Here is a 21808-nt window from a genome sequence, read left to right on the forward strand (position 1 = left end):
GCAAGGCCTGGAAGCCCTGCAGACACCTGGTTGGGGAGGCTCAGAAGCAGCAGGGGGTGGGGGTAACAGGGCCAAGCAGCATGCTGGCGGGGCGCATGCTTTCTCAGGTATCCCCGCCGTGGGGCTAAGGCTACATGGGTTCATACTAAAGCCAGGAGCCTAGGGGATGCTACAGGTACGTGGTTTCTCCTTTTCCTAAACAGATCTTTTCTAGGAAAGCCAAGGCTAATAACACAAAGCTAGCCAAAAAAGTCTGCCAAGCACAGCTAAAATACAGAATACTCAGTTTGGTGAAAATACTTACCATGCTTGTTACCTGGATACAATAATAAACAATTTGTTAAAAGGATTGCATACAAAGGGATGTTTTTTTTTTCTTCTTTGGTTAAAAAAAAAAAAAATATATATATATATATATGTACGTATGTACACAAACATATAATAATTGGGAACAATAAAATGCATAGGGGTGTGGGCCTTCTCACATTTTAGGAAGAATCAGTGATCCAGATGGCTATCTAGAAAGGCAATGATTGAGAAGGGCACCCAACAACAGCAATAATAAAAAACTACCCCCCAACTCCTTTGCACTGGTTCTATGGCTTCCCCAGGACAGACGGAGAAATAGTCAGCCTCCTGATATGAGACAGGTCCAGCGGGCACAGGCAGGGCTTTGAGCCTTGTAGGCATATAAAGGCTCCCGGTGCCAATAGAGGGTCTATACTCCAGGCCCAAATGCCATCAAAGCAAAAACAAAATGGTGATATCAAAATAAAAAGAGTGCTTTCCACCTCCAGGGAACGTCAAAGGGAGCTTCAGGCTAAGACACCAAGTACCAGCAGAGAGGGTGCTAGGATGCTTACTGATATAAACAAAGGTGATGAAAAAAACACATCAAGGTGTCACAAGCAAGGCCAAAGGAGTTTTTTAAAAAATCAAAGCCCATAAACAACTGTTAGGGGCTTCTAAAAAAGATCTGCTAGGTGTTCCCAGGGTGTAGATACTACTTTGCCCTATAACTGTCGGGAAGACCATGTGAATTTTCAAAAAGCTTACATTAACCTTTGAAAAACAGCCAATAAAGAGAAAGGGAAAGGGGAAGGGCCAGGTGTGGTGGCTCACACCTATAATCCCATCACTTTGTGAGGCTGAGGTGGGAGGATTACTTGGGCCCAGGAGTTCAAGACTAGCCTGGGCTACATAGAGAGACCCTGTCTACACAAAAAATAAAATTAGCCAGGTGGGGTGGTGCACTTCTGGCTACTCAAAAGGCTGAGGTGGGAGGATTGCTTGAACCTGGGAGGTCAAGGCTGCAGTGAGCTGTGTTCATCAAGCCACTGCACTCAAGCCTGCGCAAGAGAGCAAGACCCCATCAGAAAGAAAAGGAAGGAAGGAGAAAAGGAGGGAAGACAGGGAGGGTGGGAGGGAGAAAAGGAGGGAAGACAGGGAGGGTGGGAGGGAGAAAAGGAGGGAAGAAAGGGAGGGTGGGAGGGAGAAAAGGAGAGAAGAAAGGGAGGGTGGGAGGGAGAAAAGGAGAGAAGAAAGGGAGGGTGGGAGGGAGAAAAGGAGAGAAGAAAGGGAGGGTGGGAGGGAGAAAGGGGGAAGGAGGAAGGGAGGAAAAAAGGAAAGGAAAGGGAGGGGAAGGGAGGGGAGAAAAGAAAACAGAGCCTAACACTTCCATTATTTTCTTTTTTTTGTTTTTTTTGAGACGGAGTTTCACTCTTGTTGCCCGGGCTGGAGTGCAGTGGCACGATCTCAATTCACTGCAACCTCCGCTTCCCAAGCTCAAGCCATTCTCCTGCCTCAGCGTCCTGAGTAGCTGGGATTACAAGCATGTGCCACCACGCCCGGCTAATTTTTGTATTTGTCTTTTTAGTAGAGACGGGGTTTCACCATGTTGGTCAGGCTGGTCGTGAACTCTCGACCTCAGATGATCCACCCGCCTTGGCCTCCCAAAGTGCTGGGATTACAGACGTGAGCCACTGTGCCCAGCCACATTAATTTTTTATGTCTTATATATTACTCTGGCTGTGACTGAAAAACTAAGGAGCCTCAAATAACAGCTTTTCATGGATGCACAAGGTCATTATGAACATCTGTAATGACACCTCCCATGGCCGAGTGACACTCCAAGGGCCCTGCAAGCTGACAGGATTCTTGGGTCTCAATAGAATGGCCAAAGTGACTCAGAATGATCCTTTCGCTGATGTTATCTCCTTCTCATCAAATGGCATTCTTCGACTTGGGGCTCCATTTGCTAATCTGTCAAACGTTCTAACCTAAAGCTAGCTTCCTCAGCTCACCTTTTAAGATTTGAAACATTTCAGATACTGAGGATGCCAAGAAAAGGGCAAATCTTGAAGTGGACGGGATTTTATGATAAACTGACAAACTGGGCCCACACTGCAGACTTCAGTGTCAGGCGATCTACTGTTGGCTATTCTGTGGCTTCACCTGCTCCACGCTGGTCCACTCCCTCAGAGGGTAGCCCGTGAACAGAAACCATAGCCCTAGTCACACCTACTCCATTCCCCATCGCCATCACCCTGACATCAATACGAATCCATTGGTTTCTCTTTGACCAGTCACTTTGGACTCCAGCCCCCACGCCACTCAATCCCTAACGAGGGGGTTATAAATGCTCTCAAGGCGGATTTCTGAAACTGAGGTAATGGCACAGGTATGACCACAGGTGCCTTCCTCAGCACAGAATAAGCCTTACAACTTCTCTGGGGCCCAGGCTAGGGGGATTGGAAAATGGCAGCACAGACGTCTTGCCTGCCTGACACGTCTGACCCATAACTACAAAAGAACTTGAGGGCTTGGCTCCATTCCAGAACATCGTGGAGCCTCTCACAGACCCGAAGAGTTCCACGTGTTTGAAAGTGCTGCAGACAAAGGCAGTTCTGCTTGCCCAAATACAGAATCTGTTTGTGCACACTTGGGTGGGGCAGCTCAGGAATTCTAAGTCCAGGTCCAAATGGAAATGAGTTCCCTGCATCTCCACATCCCGCTTTACTGAGCTGCTTAACATCTGCCAGGTTATTCAAAATCATTTGAAATCTTCATCCAAGTTTGATATTCTTTTTTGAAACAGGGAACTCAGTGTGGAAAAGGAGAAAAGCACCTATCTTTGCTGTTTGTCACACAGCTTCAGAACGTGATCTGTTTCTTCTGTTAAACAAAGTAAGGTTTGACTCTCTCATTACCCAGCATTCTACCAGGTACCTAAACGAAAACAGGAGTTCAAGAGCAGGAGAACAAATCAATTGCTTTTATCGCATCAACTTGCTCCAAGACTCTAAAAGGTGTACCCACTGGGGTGTCCGGAGACCTGGCTCCAAACCTGTCCCTGCCTGACATTAATGAGCTGCATTATGTGGATCAAGTCATTTAACGACTTCTAAGTTCTTTATTTACAAAATTAAAAGTTGCACATTTATGTGTAATGTCCTTCCAGGTTTAAAGGTACTTGTAGCTATGAGGGTAAATTCCATTATAAACAAATACTTTTTAATGCATATAGTCAAGGAAACTACTAGTGAGAAGATGGCAGGATGTTAAAATTTGGGCAGCTCTTGGCTGCTGTCCTAATAGAAAGCTAAGTGTGGAAAGGAAATTTTATCTCAAGTAGAGGTTCTTTCTGCACTTGACCTACCTATTTGAGAATAGGCAATTTTCTGCAAATGGACTAAAATGCCCATACCAGTGATTTCCTACCTTTTGTGGCTGATCTACTCTGACTACTCATTTAATTTTTATAACATCTCCCCTTTATCTACAATATATATTGAAAATTAAAAGGATTAAAATGTTTTGTTTAAAATCTAATGTGACCCTGGAAATAGTAAGCACCACCAGGATATCTTGAAATCAGAACCAAGGGTCTGACTAGAGACCCACTTATCCTGAAATGGGAATTCAAAAGGATGCCAAGCTAAGAGATTTCAATGGAAGGATCTCTAAATTGTCATTTTCAGCCCAAAGATACCTGCCTGGCTTTGAAAAAATAACTCTAAGTGTCAGACTTGAGCGAATTGCTCCTCTGTGTCACTCTAGTCTAATATCCCAGACTTTGAAGCATTCGACTCTATCCTCACTACTCATCCCCGCTCTAAAGAGGAGGAGGCTAACCTGTCCAAACAAGTGAAGCTGGGCAAATTCAAAAACATGCTACATTTGTACACCACACTAATTTTAAGATGTTTTCACACCAACATTTCTGAGATGTGGATGATATTTACAAAGGATGAGCACATTGTTTGATCCTGGAAAACTGTTAGGTTAATACTGAATTATGCTCTATGAAGTCTTAGGTTACAGGAAATATTCTGAGAGACAGAGACGGGGCGGGCGGGTGGGCGGGGAGAGAGAGCACACACATGCATATGAGCAAGAATAAGAAAACTGCATCCTAGAAAAGTTTGGACAAGTTCACACTGACTCCTTATTACTGATTTTCTGTCCCTCTATCCCTAAGATTACAAAGAATGAGGCCATAAAAAGCCAAATGTCTGGGGAGTGGAGAAAGAAAAGGGAAATCTCCCTTTTCCAACTGAACCCCAATCCAAGCCCATGACCTGCAATGCAGAAAACACGCATGGAGCAGAAACCATGGGTCTATGGACTTTGTATGGGGAAGACGATGGGTTCTAAGAACAAATGGTCCAACTGACCTGAGACTCGGGATGCCTGTCTCATCATCTACCCTACTTTTGTCATTATCCAATTTCCAGCACACCATACTCAATGGTCGTGCTGCCTCTGCTACATGGTCCAGCAGGCTGTGTCATGCATAAACTCATCAGCCTGAAGCCTTACAAATTGTTATTGTTCCTAGTAAAAACAGGCTTTCATATTTCATGAAGCAGAGCAAGGTTACTGCTGCTATAGCTCTCTGTTCTGCTGACTGCCTCCTTTTTATGGTTGAAATGGACACAATGTTTGGAAAATATCTACATGTAATATACATGACAGGAGGGCAAGCAGTATCATAAATGCACATGGCTGGAGTGCTGTACTCTTAAAACTCGAGGACATCTCATGGATCATTCTGGATATCAGAGGAGTCTTGTTCCCTTCTCTTCCTTCTGCTTCCCAGTTTTTGATTATTCTGCAAAATCAATTATCTCATACTCTATAGGCATTACCATGAACAAATTTTAAAGATAATATAAAAAGGTTACATGCTTGCATATATGATATATGATAGCTGCCATATATGGAATTTTAATGAACAGCATAATCAATACCTTCCAAACAGTTTATTCATGGGCCATAATTTCAGAATTTAAAGATAGGATTCCAATCTAATTTATTCATATAGAAGTCCATCAACTACATTAGAAAAAATAGTAAAGTCAAAAAACGACCATGGATTCAAAAACTCTTGACAGTTATTAAATGTTTTTTCTCCAAATGTGCTTTAACCAGCAACATAACATAGTGCAAGGGAGGAAAGACAGCAATTTGCTTACAAAATCACTTTTTCAGAAAAAGACAAAACATAAAATACTTTCCTAATAAGTAATTTTGCAGATGTTATTTCTAATCTTGTACTATGTGGATTCACATGACCTCTGCAATTACTAGCCATACCCCTTGAGCAGATAAACATCACAGAACTGTATTATGGTTTTGGAGAAAGGATGGAGGGCACTTTATTTTTTTTTCTAGCTATGATCTCTAATTTGCTTATCATTAGAAAAGGCAGGACTAAATACAAAAGGAGGCTATTTCGGTCAGGTAACAGCTAATGCAGAGGACAGAAGGCACATTCACACTTCTCCTGACTTACTGTCTAATAAGTAGCAATTAATTCATCTTATTGTATTTCCAAATGCCAAAGACTCCATTCACATCCAAGGAAAAATGTTCAAGGCTTTTACTATTGTTCATTTTTAAATATATTCAGCTATATTTGGTATTTTAAAATTGTCAACAGCATTTCCTTTAACTCTGATGTGGGGCTTCACATCATAAAGGATTGTAGATGAGAATTATAGATGAGCAAACTCATAGGTGTGCCTCATGACTCTCTCCCAGGAAGCCTGGGATTTAGGACAGCTTCATGCCAGATCCAGGTGTCTGGGAGAAGGCACCCTTCTGACCTTAGCCCACTTTTCTCTAGGAGGTGACAGCAAGGAGCCAGAGGAACCCAAACTGGCTCCAGGCTCAAGTTAAGTCCCAGAGTGAGTCCTTGCTCCCATTGTTTATCTTCTGTTTCCTTCAAACATACAGACACAATGAAGAGGGCTCAGTGGAGGGAGACAATACAAAGCATCCCAAGTCAGGAAAATGAACCTCATCCTGGACTAGTACTCTCTGGGAAGGCAGCAGGACATCCTGCGAAGAGCTTGGCTTTTGGCATCAGATATCCCTGGATTAACTTCAGACTTGTGACTCTAAGCAAGTCAGTTAACTATTCCAAGCCTGTGCGTCCTAATTTATAAATCGAAGATAAAAACACTTCCATTCAGGACTGCTTCAAGTACTTAGCATGGTGCTTGCAGCCTTGGCCCTGGGTGAGCCTGCAGTCTACAGGGCCCAGGTGACGGACTGGCTTTCCAGGCTGGATCCTGCTCGGGACCTGAAATGCTCAGGAGCCCTAGTCCTCACTAGATAATCTTTCGGATTGATGTCACTCTAGGGCATTATCTAAATTGGAGGCCAATTAACAATGGGTTTTCTCTATGAAGAGATAAAAATGTAGAATGAGGCTGTTTCTGTTGCCCTTAAAAAGAAAATCCAAACCTGGCTCAGTTCACACAGAATTATCTTTATCTACATATTCAGTGCTCTGGCTCCCATCGTTAATTTCTCCATCACCACACTGTTGGTAAGTGGTTCTAACTGAAGCCTGAGAAATTGTCTCCAATCTTAGTTTTTGTTCAGTTAAATTAAAAACAAGGTAATAAAAATATCTTTGAGGAGAAAGGGTACATGTCATAAATGCAAAAGAACTCCCCCTGAAGACTGGGAAATGCCAGGAAAGATTGTATCATTTCCCAAATCCTGTGACAAGGCCAAGTGTCTTGGTGCGGACGCAGACAAAGGAGGTTGTTCCTCAGGCTTTCCTTGCCTCCTGCACTGCTAACAGCCACGTCCTGAAGGAGCAGAGTGGCTCAGGGGGCTTTACCGGCACCACAGAGTGAAGCGAAGCATGTCTGCCTTCTCTGTGGACAGGCCCATTCCTGGATGGAATCAGTGATGATACAAACATGATTCAGCAGTGTGGACTTTAGCAATGCCCCAGTGAAGTTCTTGAACTCAAAAGAATTAAATCAACAATTTGAACTTTAAGCTCTCTGCTTATTGGAAGGAACAGCAGATTGGAAAGAATGGCCTGTTCAGAAATCAAATCACAAAGGCCACCAGGGCGAGAACAAGAAAATGGCCCCGGGGGAGCACATGTAGCTCATAAATTAGTCACCAGCGACTGGACATAATCAGAGGGGCTCAGGTCTTTTTCTGCTCTACTGGGATGATGCAATGTCAGCAAGTACAGGTTTTTCTTCAGTACACATCCAGAGCCTGGCATGAATACATCTACCGCATAAGATGTATTCCTGCTGAGGGGAGGGCATGGCGAAGACTTCCTTTCCTCTTAGTTTTGTCCCGAGTCATACACTCACCCAAACACACTCGAGAAGTGAACCAGAGGTGGTCCATCTTCATGGGAAGATGGAGATGGCCCACAGTGTGGTGGTGCTTCCCAGACCTTGGCTGTGGCTGCCACAGCTTCTGCAAACAGCAAGAAAGGATTGCCTTTTTGCTGCTAATGGGGAAAGAAGGACTCTGAGCGGGGTCTGAACAACTTCCTAGGGCGACTGAACATACAGAGAAAGAGACTCAGGCATGGAACTCTATAAAGAAACTCTGAGTAGGAAAAAGACTGCTTAACACATAGAGAACGCTTCTGCATTCTTTCTACATGCTAGGATAATAAATTCCTAGAGCTTAAAAGAACAGTTAATGACTTTTTGATGAATTAATGGTGAGTGAAACAATTCGAAGTAGAGAATAATTTCTAAGGCTGTGAGCTAATCCTCAGACATGCTGCTGCTTCTCACTACTCCACTGGAGATGCCAGTAGGGGCTAAACTAAGGGAAAGGGCGAGATGGAAGACAACAGGTAAAGCTGGTGTTGGTGACCTTGCTGTCTCTGCAGCTGGTGACGCAAGGTCCAAGGGAGACCTCTAACTCAGCATCCTCGGGTCCTTAAATGGATATTCCATAGGCCTAGAAGCCTCTTTCACACTGCAACTGCACGGATTCATCTTATGCTTTAGAATTAGACTCAGGCCCAGCTACGGGCTGTGGGTCATCTATAAAACCTACCCCCTTGAGAGCAGTGGATCAAAAGGGTTTTGTCCGAGTAGGAGGCAAACACACAGCACTCCCATCACTAAGAAACAACTCCTTCAAAGCTAAGCTCTCTTCTAGGCCTGTAGTTAGTACCCTAGCTTCTGTCCTAGACATATATATATAAAAAATAAATAAAATAAAATATATATATATATTTTTTTTTTGGAGGCAGTCTTTCGCTCTATCACCCAGGCTGGAGTGCAGCAGTGCAATCTCGGCTCACTGCAACCTCCACCTCCCAGGTTCAAGCAATCCTCCTGCCTCAGCCTCCTAAGTAGCTATAACTACAGGTACACACTGCCATAACCTGTCTAATTTTTTGTATTTTAGTAGAGACAGGGTTTCACTGTGTTGCCCAGGCTGGTTTCTAACTCCTGGGCTCAGGCAATCTGCCCATCTCGGCCTCCCAAAGTGCTAGGATTACAAGTGTGAGCCACCGTGCCCAGCCTTGTCCTAGACATTTTGAAAATGCCCCAACCTCACTGCGGGGGGGGACCGGGGAGAGAAAATCCCCACAACTCTGCATGTATAAATTTAATTTCCAAAATTACTATGCTCTGGCCACAAATGCCTTTTTTTTTTCTTTCTGTTCTCCATCTTACCAAGCTCTTGAACCTCAGCTTCAATCTACTGGCGCCTTGTCTCTACTATCCCAGCTTCTCTGCTCCTGGTTCACTGTCTCCTCGCATTACTCCCTTTCTAGTTCAACCATTCCCTATATTTCCTGGACCTCGTATCTCTCCTTTGCAGTCATGGTCTGTATCCAAGGTAAGCAAATTGTTGGCCGAGTCTATCTTAACTTAAGCTGCTAAAAATTCCAGAGGAAAAGTCTCATGTTGGTGCCAATGGCTATTGCACAAATTCATGGTAGACAATTGGGCAAAAATCGGCTGGGCACAGTGGCTCACATCTGTAATCCCAGCACTTTGGGAAGCTGAGGCAGGCAGATCACTTGAGGTCAGGAGTTCGAGAACAGCCTGGCCAACATGGTGAAACCCCGTCTCTACTAAAAATATAAAAATTAGCTGGGTGTCATGGCAGGTGCCTGTAATCTCAGCTACTTGGGAAGCTGAGGCAGGAGAATCACTTGAACCTGGGAGGCGGAGGTTGCAATGAGCCGAGATGGCGTCACTGTACCCAGCCCAGGCGATGGAGTGAGATTCTGTCTCAAAAAAAAAAAAGGACAATGGGCAAAAATCTAGGAGCAAAAAGAGAAGAGAGTTTTCACTGCATTTGATTTTCTAAGGGAAATAAATGGCAAGGAAAGACACTGTGGGTGGTAGGAAAGAAAGATTAATTTTAGTTGAAGAAGGAGGGTAGGTAGAGGAAAAAGTACAGAATAATGTTTGCCACTTGATTTTTCATTTAAAAAAAAAAACTTACATAATGAAAATGATCAATTCCAGATAGTATAAACATAAGTGTTTAATATGATATTCTCTGTACTGTTTAAATTTTGTATATTTAAGATTTTGCAACAAAAACTTCATAGTTAATTTTGATGCACTCCTAGTTAATTACTATTAAGAAAACCCAACTTTTAATAAGTTAATTTTTAAATGCTGCTATTGAAAATCTTTCTGAAAAATTCTGGCACACAATACTTTTCAGACTTCATAAGGACAGAACTTACAATTTATTCTTTAAATACAAAGAGTAGAAAAGACTACAGAGCGGGCAGAGAGCACTTTTCAGACTTCATAAGGACAGAACTTATAATTTATTCTTTAAATACAAAGAGTAGAAAAGACTACAGAGCGGGCAGAGAGCACTGAAGTGGGGAGCCAGCCAAGGATGAGTGCTAAGTGCCACGGAGCAGCCCCGAGGGTGTGGGTTGGCCCTTGGTCCTGGCCTGCGACTCTCTTCCCCACTCTTAAAGCAGTCCAGGAATTAGCCTCCCTGACTCCGGCTTGGCCTCCCTCTTATTAGCTATCCTGCAAAACCCGGCTGGTGAGGTCTTTTCAGAGTGTTAATTTGTATGAGCCCTGTGTACGCCCTGAGGCCCACAGATGAATCCCTGCTCCTCAGTGGGATGATCAAGGGCCCTTCCCTTAGGCTCCTCCAGTCTTACCTCCCTCCGTATGCTCCCAACTACACAATGTTCTTCATCGTCCCCCAGATAGTCCCAACTTTATGGAAATTCTCTGACTTCAACTATGTTTAGTTCTAACGACACTTCTCCATGAAGCTTTCTTTAATTCCCTCACTCTCAGAATGAATCACTCTTTTCACTTGGTCAGCCTCTGCACTATCCTGTTTAATTTCTACTGCAGAGCCCCCTAGCTGTGGATACCCACTGGAAAAAATAACAGAAAATTTCAGCGTTCCTCAAGAACACAAACTCTGGATTCAATTCTACTGCCCAACATCTACAAAAGGACCTAGAACACACTTGGGTTCTCAATGAAAACCACTGGACTGAATTCAGTAATCATTCCTATGCCTTTCAAGTTCAAATCTATGTAGTAATCTTAGACTTTCACTAGAATGATTTTTTTCTTTACTAAAATTTAAGTCTACACATTTTGGGGGTGATCTAGTACACAAACAGCACATTGAGAACAACTGCCAATTAGCAGAAGCATAAAGCTGACCTTTAGAATTTATTCTAACAGATTTCCAGAAGAGTAACTTTTGTAGCTAGGATGACTTATCTGTCAATGTGACATCAAAATGACCACTCTCTCCCGGAGTCTGTTTTCTTCCGAGGAACATGGCAGAACTTAGAAACTACAGAACTTAAAAACATGGACTTTAAATGGGACACAGGAGCTGTCTGTAAAGGCTGGAAGGGACAGCATAGGAGGTAGACACCTCCTTTTCCTTCTGCCTATAACAGGTGGTTTTTCAAACCTGATTCAATGGAGTAGCCCAAGAGGCCATTACTAAGGATTTGAGAGAGAAAGTTTCAATTAGAAACATGAGTTTTGCTACTTTAAAAAGGCTAGAAAACACCAGCCCAAAGAACTCTGCTACATCCTTCCCTGGAGTAAAGAGAAGCTTATGAGCAACAAGGTTCACAAGGAAGACACACCTGGCAGTGGCCTCCATTGTGGGTAAGCCACTTTTCCAACTCCACAGAGGGACAGACAAATGCAAGCCTGGCTTTGGTCTTCAAATGAGAAGCACAGACCTTTGTCTACCCCTTCCATGTCTGAGTTTGTGGAGAAGTGGTGACCAGCCTGGCTACGGCAGTGCCTGCAAGGGTAGTTACTGGGATGGTCAGCCACCAGCCACCTGCTCCAGGAGGCCTTTCTACATCTTCCCAGGCAAAGCACAGTGTCTATTTTAAGCTTGGATACTTCCTGCCACTACCCCCTGCTCCCCACCCACCCAGAAGCTATCCTTGTTGTCTTTTGGGATGACCTCAATTTTCTGTAGCGAGTTTATCTTATTAGCTAGCATGTGAGGCCAAAAAGACCACGGCTATCAGCCTGACCCCATGATGACCTTGGTAAAGATGCTTGTCCCTGCCTCCTCACAAATGTGCTATTAGACTCCAGAGCTGAACAAGGGGGTATGGATGGAGCTGGGACACCAACAGAGTTGAGCCCATATCCTGGTAATGGCTGGTTAGGAAGGCTAAGTATGTGGTCTTTGAGATAAAATGTTCATGGAGGGAATGAAAGCAGCACCAACTCCTGCAAGCAGGTGACAGCCAGCCTCCCTCTCTGTGACTGTCCTAATGCCCTCAGAGTAGTGACAAGCAGTTCTGTCTCCAGGACCATATCATCCCCCCAGTTACTGATGACCCTCACAGCACCAACCCAAATTAAGTCCACATTTTGACCAAGGGCTCAAAGTTAAAATGTGGATGCCAAGTGAAGGGCTGGTAGCAAAGGCTGAATGCCCAGCCCCAAAGACTGTGAGGGATGACAGGTTAGGTACAGTGTGCTGGCGTGAAGCCCTCTGCTTGAAAACATTTGCCCACCTCCACTAGATAAAATTTTACCTAAAAAAAAAATTCGTTTAGGGTGCAAAAAGATCTGAGTTCAAATCCTGGCTTCACCACTTACTAGGAAGGCTTTGTGACTAGTCAATTATACTCTCTCAGCCCCCGTTTCCTCAATATCATGCCCCAAAAACAGAATACTGTAGTGAGCTTAAATGAGGGAGCACGCATTAGGCTGTCTTTCCTGTTTCAATTCCCAAAAGTAACAGTAAACTCCCCAGGAAGCTCATCCCTGCACCCCACATTTCATTTCGGCTGTTCCTGCTAACACTTACCCAAAGTGCTCCTCTAGTTTACATTCCCATTTACACGGCCAGCTCCCTGAATAGGAGATTGGCTGTTAACTGCCCATCACAGTGAGCACCATGCCTGGAACACTCAGTTGGTGTTAGCAGATGGAAAAACAAAGGACTCCATTTTTCCAAGAACAATATGGTAGGAAAGAAGGGAAGAAACTACAAGAAGACGGAGGTGGTTCTTGGAGCTTAAATGCTGAGCCAGTTGCTATCCTACTGCTTCTGTTTCTGTCTCTTCCTTGTGCCTGCCCCAAAAGAGAGTGGCCCAGAGCTGAAAGTCAAGGGAATGTTTCTTTTTTATTATTGTTAATTTTTTTTAGAAACAAACATCAATACAGCTGTGTATTTTTACATATGTACATGTATAAAGCAACAGAAAAACTGTTTCTATGGAAGAAAACTCTAAAATTCACCAAGTGAGAAAAAGACTGCTTCCTATATCCCATGGGAATCCCTTCTGAACAGAAGAGCTTTATTCATCACCTATAGGGCTTTCAGTCTAGGGCTGTGTGCCTAGTAAGTCCACAGGAACCACACAGACGGTGCAGAAATACAGCAATTCATATCATCACAGATGGAAACAACATTGTTATCTGTAAACTTCTTTGTACATCATTAATTCATTAGCTCAGAGAAACTAGAAACAGAGTCAGAACTTGAGCAAACACTGGGGTAGTTACATCCATATAGAGAGTATTGCACCTTTGGTTAAAAAGCAGGATCTATAAAGTTATCTTAGTCTTCCAACTGCTCAGCCAGTGCAGCTAAAAGCCAGCCACCATCAGCCACACGTGCGAGCGAGCCAGCATGCTGCCCACTGCAGAGGGCACACCAAATGCTCCTTCCTAATCACTTGTCCTGTTCCACAGCCAGCCTTGTTTGCATAAAAAAAAGTAGAAGGACTTTGGGAAGAGTCCCAGTGTTCACCACTCAAGTGTTGTGAAACTGTACTGTTTTTTAGTTCAGAACAAAACCACAAATTTAATTACTGTATAGAAAAATATCAGAACAGAACCAAAAAAGGCACATGGGAAAGTTATCAATATGGGCCAAAATCAATTTTTATTATAAACGAAGGCTCCTCCTTGCAAACTATAATCCCTTCGCATTTCTAAAATAGGGCACTATAGAAAAATAAAAGTCAGGTATGTTTTATTGTAAATTTTATAAAGGGAAAAAGAAAGAAGCTGTATATAAAAAATTATCAATGCCCCCATTTTTCCTATAAAATATATTTTGAGACTGAAAAATGAGGTACAAGTAAAAAAAAAACATGTAAGTGAACTCAAGTACAAATGAAACTGCAAATGGGTTTGATCAAGAGCTTTTCCATCTCTAAGATCTATCTTTTTTTTAAAGGCCACTCCTCAGATTTCTCTCTTACTAAGAGTGCCGTTCACTTAAAAAACAGTAGTAAGCAATGTGGAAGAAATCTCGCTGAAAATACTCTGCAGGAAGAGACATGCATGAAAAAGACGTATTTTTTATAAGTCTTCTTAAAAATACATCATAAGCATGAGTTAAAATAATTTCTAAATTTTTTAAAAAGGTAATTTCATGACCACTTTGGAAATGATTCTAAAGAATTTCTACTCAATTTTGCATCTCTGGACTTTTCTTTTTTTAAGTTTTTCTAGCCCAGGGCTGCTTGGTGGGCATCTGAAGGTTAAAAAAAAAAAATCACGTTTCTGTGCTGAAAAGTTATCAAGAAGAGCTCTCTGCTGCATTTGCATTGTTATTAGGAACACACACACACACACACACACACACACACACACAGGCAAACACACGCACGCGCTCGCACACACTGAGTTTAATGTGAGGCTAGTACAGAAACAGAGAGATTAAACACAAAGAAATGTAAACAGCTCTCACATGCAAGGAAACTAGGTTACGAGAATCCCAGCACCAGGCATTCACCAGTCACCATGGAAAACAGGAAGTGAGATGCATAGCAACCACAAGCCAAAAAGCAGAAAAGCGCATACCTTTAGCTTGGAATGAAAATCACGAGATTTCCTTCTGGCAAGAACCTGAATGTGACTAGACACCTGCAGGGTAGGGGAAGGGAGGAAAACAAAGGAAAAGCCTGTAACCATGGAGATGAAAAGCCCCCTACAAGTGGGCAAGCCAGACGTACCTTAATGGCGGCTTGAATTTCTCGAACTTTCTTTCTTGCTAAGACCTGTATATGACTAGACACCTACATTGTTCGGGTTTATGAGGGGAAACAAAACAAAACAAAACAAAACAAAAAAAGGAAATCAAATATAAAATCGCTACTCTTTGGGAGGGTTTTGGGGTGGGGTTGGGGGGGGTGGTTATTTGCATCTCAACAAAGCTCTGCAGTTAGGAATACACAGTCCCAGCCAGACACAAGCCCCCAGCGCTGCTCTAAGCTTTTCATACTGGGTCATCACTGCAGTGACTTGATTCAGGATGAAAATTAAGACTCATCTTAGTTTTCCCATCGAGAGAAATCATGGGCACTGGGAAAAACTAATTTTGGGAGGGATGAGAGGGGCTGTTTTCATTCTAAAATTAAAAAGGTGGGGGTAAAGGTAAATGAAAATATTTATAGCTTCTCAGTATCAGGAGGGAAAATCCCTTTTTCTCAATTTAGAAGAGACTATCCATAAATTAGCACATTCTGCAGAATCAAAAAGCTGAAGCTGTCAGTTGTATTCTGATCTCATTAAGAGCTCTGGATTCTGTAGCAAATGTTAAAATAATACTGACATGTAAATTAGATCTCAAAGAGAAATGGAAAGACCCAGTTAGCAGAGCTGCTTTTTTTTTTTTTTTTTTTTTTTTTTTTTTTTTTTGCCCTTATAAATATCTTTAATCCTTCAACTCTTTTGGGTATTGACTGGGCGCCAAGTGGATTTGCATATTGTTACAAAGCGAAATGTGTGAATACAGCCAGCCAGCCATCCTGTTAAAAATCTGGGTTGAAAACCACATGGATTTGCTGAACAACAAATTCACATTGGAGAGGTATCACCAACTGCTGCCTAAAAACATCCCCAGGACGCCGGGGCGTGGAAATGTAGCCAAGCCCAGCTTCTGAAACACAATGATTCCACTGAAATTTGCATCTCTTTCAGTGGGACTTGGTTAAATTTAGAAGAGTCCCTCAGTGAAGGGTCACCGGGCAAATGACCAGAGCTCACAGACCAGCAGACAGCCCAGGTCCCGCACCGTCAGTATATAGGTGATTAGATCCACTGGTTTCTGAAATTTAGAACCTTCCATTTAAAAGTTCAGCAACTCAGACTGTGTGGTGATTACCCCATTTCCAACTCTCCAGCGGCTCTAAAACAGGATTTATAATAAACGGTCCTTTTATCTTTAACTTTGTCTTTGAGCTTAAATTATTCAATTTTTTTTTTCCAATTTGCTTTGGTACTTTTCTTTTTTTAAGTACAGAGAAGCAGAAACTCCCCCATCCTCTTCACCCCTCCCATCTGGCTCCTGCTGTTACTTGTTTTCACCCGAATTTTGTTCTTCTGTGATTCTCTGACTTGATGAGGGCCACTAGCATCCCCCAAACAGACAATGCGCTGCCTCTGTGCGCTGGCAGGAGGCCACTTCTCTTTGTGCTGACTCAGCAGCCAGGCTCCCAGGCTGTGGCACAAGTAGCATTCCTGGGGAAGAGCCTCTCCCCGTTATAAACACTCATGAAAACAATTCCTCACTGGAAAGAGAACTGAAATCTGCTGCTCAATCTTAATGAGACCACAGTTTAGCTGGCTTTTTGGTCTGATTACAGTTTTTAAGGTTCATGCCGTATCATTCAGCATAAATCAACATTAAAAAATAATTATTTTCTGTTAACAACTCACCCATGAGGTTTTTGGGTTTTTTCCCCCCTCTTTTCTTTTTTTGGTTTTAAACACTAATTTCTCATCCGTTCCAATTCTAAACTGGCTCATGTCAGAGATTTGGGCTGTTTTACATCTGAAAGAACGAGGGAAGGCAGAACTCTGACAAAGGGCAGAGAATTCCTGATACTGCTCTGCACAGAGGTATTGAAGTTGTAACTTCATTTCAGTCACAGCAGCTACTGACAAAAAGCCATCGCTTAAAAAGCAACAGTTCCCTGGACTCACATCATTTAGCATTACATTAAGGCCAGTACTCAAGGCTGCTGGTGTTACTTTTTCATTGAAATTATGATTAATATATAATCGTTCCAGGATTTTACAATGCACAAAATCTCAAAATTTCATGACCTGCAAGTGCATTTGCACCTGCAGTTTTTGCAATGTTCGCAGGCACACATTTTGGGAAAGAAATGTTAGCTTTGAAATACCACACAGGAGCAGTTCATACACTGTCCTTAGCAGTGACACTTTCCCACATGAGTATAAAAGGAACTTGTAAGACCACATAATAAAGGGTCACTGAAATGATGAACAGTGAAAACTGAGCCAATTTAAAATACCTTCAACACTGACGTCCTTACAGGGAACTCAAATTGGGGGCTCCTAGGAGCCAAAGCATAGCCAGCCACTGCAGCCAAAATGCCTTTGTGGGCCATTCGCTGACATGCACAATTTCCAGGTGGGTTATTTTACCTGTTTTCTGGTCCTCGTCTTGCCTGTCCTGAGTTTGATGTATCTGGCTATCAATTCATTCCTACCTGAAAGATAGAAGAATTTACCATGAGGTGGGTTACCAAAAAGCCAAACCAACAAAGCCCCTGAAAGCAAGAAACAGAATTCAGAATCAAGAATTTTAAAATTACAACTATGTGTTTACTAATGCTAGAAAAATAAAACAGCACAATTGTCTGCAAAAATGTTTACCAGGAAAAATTAAGATGAAAGGCATTTAAATTTAAACTTAGACCAGCATCTGAGAATAGAAATTTATATTTTCTTTTTTTTTTTCTTTTAAGACGGAGTTTCATTCACTCTTGTCACCCAGGATGGAGTGCAATGGCACGATCTTGGCTCATGGCAACCTCGCCTCCCAGGTTCAAGTGATTCTCCTGCCTCAGCCTCCGGAGTAGCTGGAATTACAGGCATGTAATCCTGCGCCTGGCTAATTTTGTATTTTTAGTAGAGACGGGGTGTCTCCATGTTGGTCAGGCTGGTCTGGAACTCCCGGCCTCACGTGATCTGCCCACCTCTGCCTCCTTAAGTGCTGGGATTATAGGCGTGAGCCACCACGCCCAGCCGAAATTTATCTTTTTAAGATGTGCCTTTTTATCTGTTTGTATGCTGATACCGAAATGGGTGGTGGCTCACTCAAATAAGCAATAAATACAAACAAGGATTAGTCTGGGAATAAACCCAGTTCTCTTCTAGTCTTTGATTTTTCATATTCACGTTCATATTCATTTTCCTTCTCATTCAAGTTTCTACTCATAGTTAACTCCAGCTAGAATCACAGTCACAAGAGAATGAATGAGCTGCTGTGGCCATGGAAGCCCTACAATGACAAGAAGCTAACCGTACGAAAGCAGACATCCTCTAAAGGTAGTCAGTGAAAAAATGACTCAATCTCCTCCAAGTCATATAACCTGTTGGGGAAAGAACGATGCCCAAAAGTATAAACAAAAACCTTTTATCCGTATCCCACAAGGAAACTGAGAAGTCTTAGATAACCTGACTTCAGAAAATCATAATATAATAGGAAAAAATATCCCCAGAAGCTAAGCAGAGAAATGTATTACTAAGATACCATGTGAAATAAAAATCACTCATACAAGACATGGGTTCTTCTGAGCAGCTCCTATTTACGACTTCAACTTGCTCTAAATACCAGGAACTGAAATTATTTCTACATACTTTATACAGTAAACGGAAAACCACCATTTCATAGCACTACTGTTGGCTGGTTTTGTATCAGCTCAGCTCCATCCTTGTGAAAAATTCCTTTGGTCGGGCCGGGCGCGGTGGCTCAAGCCTGTAATCCCAGCACTTTGGGAGGCCGAGGCGGGTGGATCACGAGGTCAGGAGATCGAGACCATCCTGGCTAACACGGTGAAACCCCGTCTCTACTAAAAATACAAAAAACTAGCCGGGCGCGGTGGCGGGCACCTGTAGTCCCAGCTACTCGGAGGCTGAGGCAGGAGAATGGCGTAAACCCGGGAGGCGGAGCTTGCAGTGAGCCGAGATCGCGCCACTGCACTCCAGCCTGGGTGACACAGCGAGACTCCGTCTCAAAAAAAAAAAAAAGGAAAAATTCCTTTGGTCAAGAACAAGTCTGAAGCCCGTTGCTGTGGCATTCACTCAAGTGCTTTACCAGCCTGAGACAATTGTGCTAAATGCTACTTCTCCTTCAAGGCCTCACTTGGATGTCACTTCCTTGGGGAAGTCTTTTCTAATTGCCCAACTAGGTTTGGTTGTCTTGCTCCACACCCCCATGGTGGCACAAACTGCACTTCTCCTTCCTAGGATGTACCCAAACTGTAACAGTATTTATAACTTTATAGCTAGTTGTAAAATTTGAGTTTTGCTGCCTCACTTCTTCCCAGGTATACTGCATACTTGAAGAGAGGAAGAACTCTGTCTTCTTCCTCAAAGTACCCCTAGCACCTAGCACACCGCTGGGCACAGAGAAAAGAATGAATAAGGAAATAACACAGCCTCTGCTGAAAGGAAGTGACCATATCCCCCAGATCTTCCCTAGCAGACTAAAGAACTGGAAACACTGAAGACCAACATCAAAATGTCCTTAGGGAAATCTTGTCTGAGAATTCCAAAGACTCTCTCATCGCTGCCTGGAATGTCCTATAGTCATGGCTCTGTCCACCACCTGCCAGTATTGGGACTGTGCAGGACATGGTCATCACTGGAAGGCAAAGGAATCATGAAATCTTGGGGCTAGAAAGTATCCCTAGGTCATCCATTCCCATTCCTGAAAGTCTAAGTCCTTATAAGCCTAAGTCAGCACTTCTAAAATTGAGGAAGTAGCCCATTCTATCTTAGAACATATTTACGAATAAGAAGACCCTTCTTCTTTAGGGGGTCTGCTTTAACTTTCATCCCAGATCCTTCCTGTTCCTCTTAACAAGAAGTCCAGTCCTTTATTTATATAACTGCCTTTCAGATATTACCGGCAGCTCTCAGGTCCTCCTAGAGTTGTACACAAGCTAAACCTTCTGTGTTCCTTTGTTATCTGACAAGCTTTGGAACACTCCCACACACCATCCTGTGACCATCCTTTGTCTGTTTTCCTTTCAAAGCTTGAAGTCCAGAAGTGTGGCAGTGCTCCTGCCACAGCATCAGAGTGAGTTTATTACCTCTCTCATCCTAAATACTCTACCTCTGTTAATGCAGCCAAACACTGCATTAAATTTTTAAGGAGCACAATAAATTATCAATATATGCCAACTTAAACTCCTAGATCTTTTTCATATGGGTTCCTCTTTGGATAGTCCCTACCCCTGTTTCCAGTCTTTTTAATGCATAGCTGAGATTTTCAGACCTCAAAACAGAACCTTACATTTTTTCTACTCCATTTCATCCCCTTAGATTCAGTCTATCATTCTTGCCTGCAAGATCTTCTCAGATCCTGCTTCTGTGACTGAACCCTTTTACCACAGGAAAAGGACCTCTAAATTCAGTTTTGAGGATTGCTTTTCCAAGCATTCTCTTTCAAACTTTTGAGAACTACCAATATCCCCTGTAGTGTCATTGCATCTACTTCTCCATCTCTCAGATGGTTGTACAGATTTTGCAATTTGTCTCGAAGGCTTGCTGACAGCAGAGCCCAGCTAGGAGTACCTAATTACCAGAAGCCAGAGCTAAATGACAATGTCTGCAGACAAGCCAAGCATCCTCTAGCCTGGGGCCTCACTGTGCATCCTGTTCAGGGCTATTTGAGTGGCCAAGGTGAAACAGATCCACCGCTCTGTATTACATACAATTTCGTCTGAACTTTGTCCAGATGACAAAAATGTCGCCTACCCTCAAACTTGCTTATTTTCTGGGAAAACAGACAGAATAGCTTGATGGGTGTGACACAAAACCTATAGAACTAATTTTCAATTTCTTGCGGCACTTGGGGTTGAAAGAATAAAATCAATATCCAAGACAGCCCTATTTGACTCTGTACCACAGCCTATACAAATGGCACCCCTTAAAGTTAAACAGTGTCAACTCATACTTTGACTGAAGTACAATCATATACCACATAATGACATTTTGGTCAACAATGAGCTGCATACATGATGGTGGTCCCATAAAATTATAACGGCATGTTTGTACTGTATCTTTTCTATGTTTAGATACTCAAATACTTACCATTGTGTTACAATGGCCTACAGTATTCAGTACGGTAACACCACACAGGTTTGCAGCCTAGGTGTGTAGTTGGCTATTCCATCTAGGTTTACATAAGCACACCTGATGATTTTCTAACAATGACTAAAATCACCTGATGATGTATTTCTCAGAACGTATCCTGTTGTTCAGTGACTTCTAAAAATTATGACTTCAACAGGTCCTTACTGAGTACTGTGGCCTGGGCATTATGCTGCAGTCATTATTTCATTAAAAGCTCGTCTTAACTCTCATGTCCTTGCTTTTCAAAAACCCATGTTCTTTCTTTCATCTATATTTCAAGCCATGAATAGCAATTATTTCTTTTAAATATTAGAACTACCTGCTTTAAATTATAAAATCTTCCCTGAAACAAGTCTTAGAAACCTAATAAATTCTCTTAAATGCACTAAAATATTGCTTATAAAAGTAGTACAATTTCAACCTTCCCCCAAATCAAATGTCTAAATCAGCTAATTCATTGTACATTTTAATTTGGAAATACAGGCTGATCTGTTACCTAGGCCAAATTATTTTTTTTAATTACTTGAAATATCAAATATACATAAATCCTTTAAATCAAAAACATTAACACTATGGCTTTAATTCTATTAACATTTTCTATGTTTAATTCTAAATGTTTCCAGAATTAAACTATACTTACCCATTTAAAGAAGTATGCCATTCCAAACAATTCTGGAAGATCTTTTTGGCTGTTTGGGATTGTATATGCATGGTTGATATCAACTAGGCTCTGAAGAGAGTCTTGTCAGTGGCCCTGACACGACATCCTAAGCCCTACCTATATTTCCTTCTTTTTTTACTTTTTTGAGACAGGGTCTCACTTTATCACCCAGGCTGGAGTGCAGTGGCACGAACTCAGCTCACTGCAGCCTCAACCTCTCAGGTTCAAGCGA

General features: G+C 42.5%; 1 protein-coding gene across 3 annotated transcripts in view; it reads right to left on the bottom strand.

Moving 5' to 3' along the window:
- Positions 1 to 21808, bottom strand: part of TEAD1 (TEA domain transcription factor 1) — a 273397-nt gene that overhangs the window by 65753 nt on the left and 185836 nt on the right. For 2 of the 3 annotated variants that reach the window (XM_025356169.1, XM_025356168.1), the window contains exons 3-6: positions 17196 to 17260; positions 14756 to 14818; positions 14604 to 14666; positions 305 to 316 (exon numbers count right to left, since the gene is read on the bottom strand). In XM_025356169.1, coding sequence (XP_025211954.1) covers positions 305 to 316; positions 14604 to 14666; positions 14756 to 14818; positions 17196 to 17260 — 203 coding nt within the window. The remainder of the gene's footprint in view (positions 1 to 304; positions 317 to 14603; positions 14667 to 14755; positions 14819 to 17195; positions 17261 to 21808) is intronic. The other variant, XM_025356170.1, reaches the window with a different exon arrangement.

Source organism: Theropithecus gelada, chromosome 14 (genome assembly GCF_003255815.1).
Source record: "Theropithecus gelada isolate Dixy chromosome 14, Tgel_1.0, whole genome shotgun sequence".
NCBI lineage: Eukaryota > Metazoa > Chordata > Mammalia > Primates > Cercopithecidae > Theropithecus > Theropithecus gelada.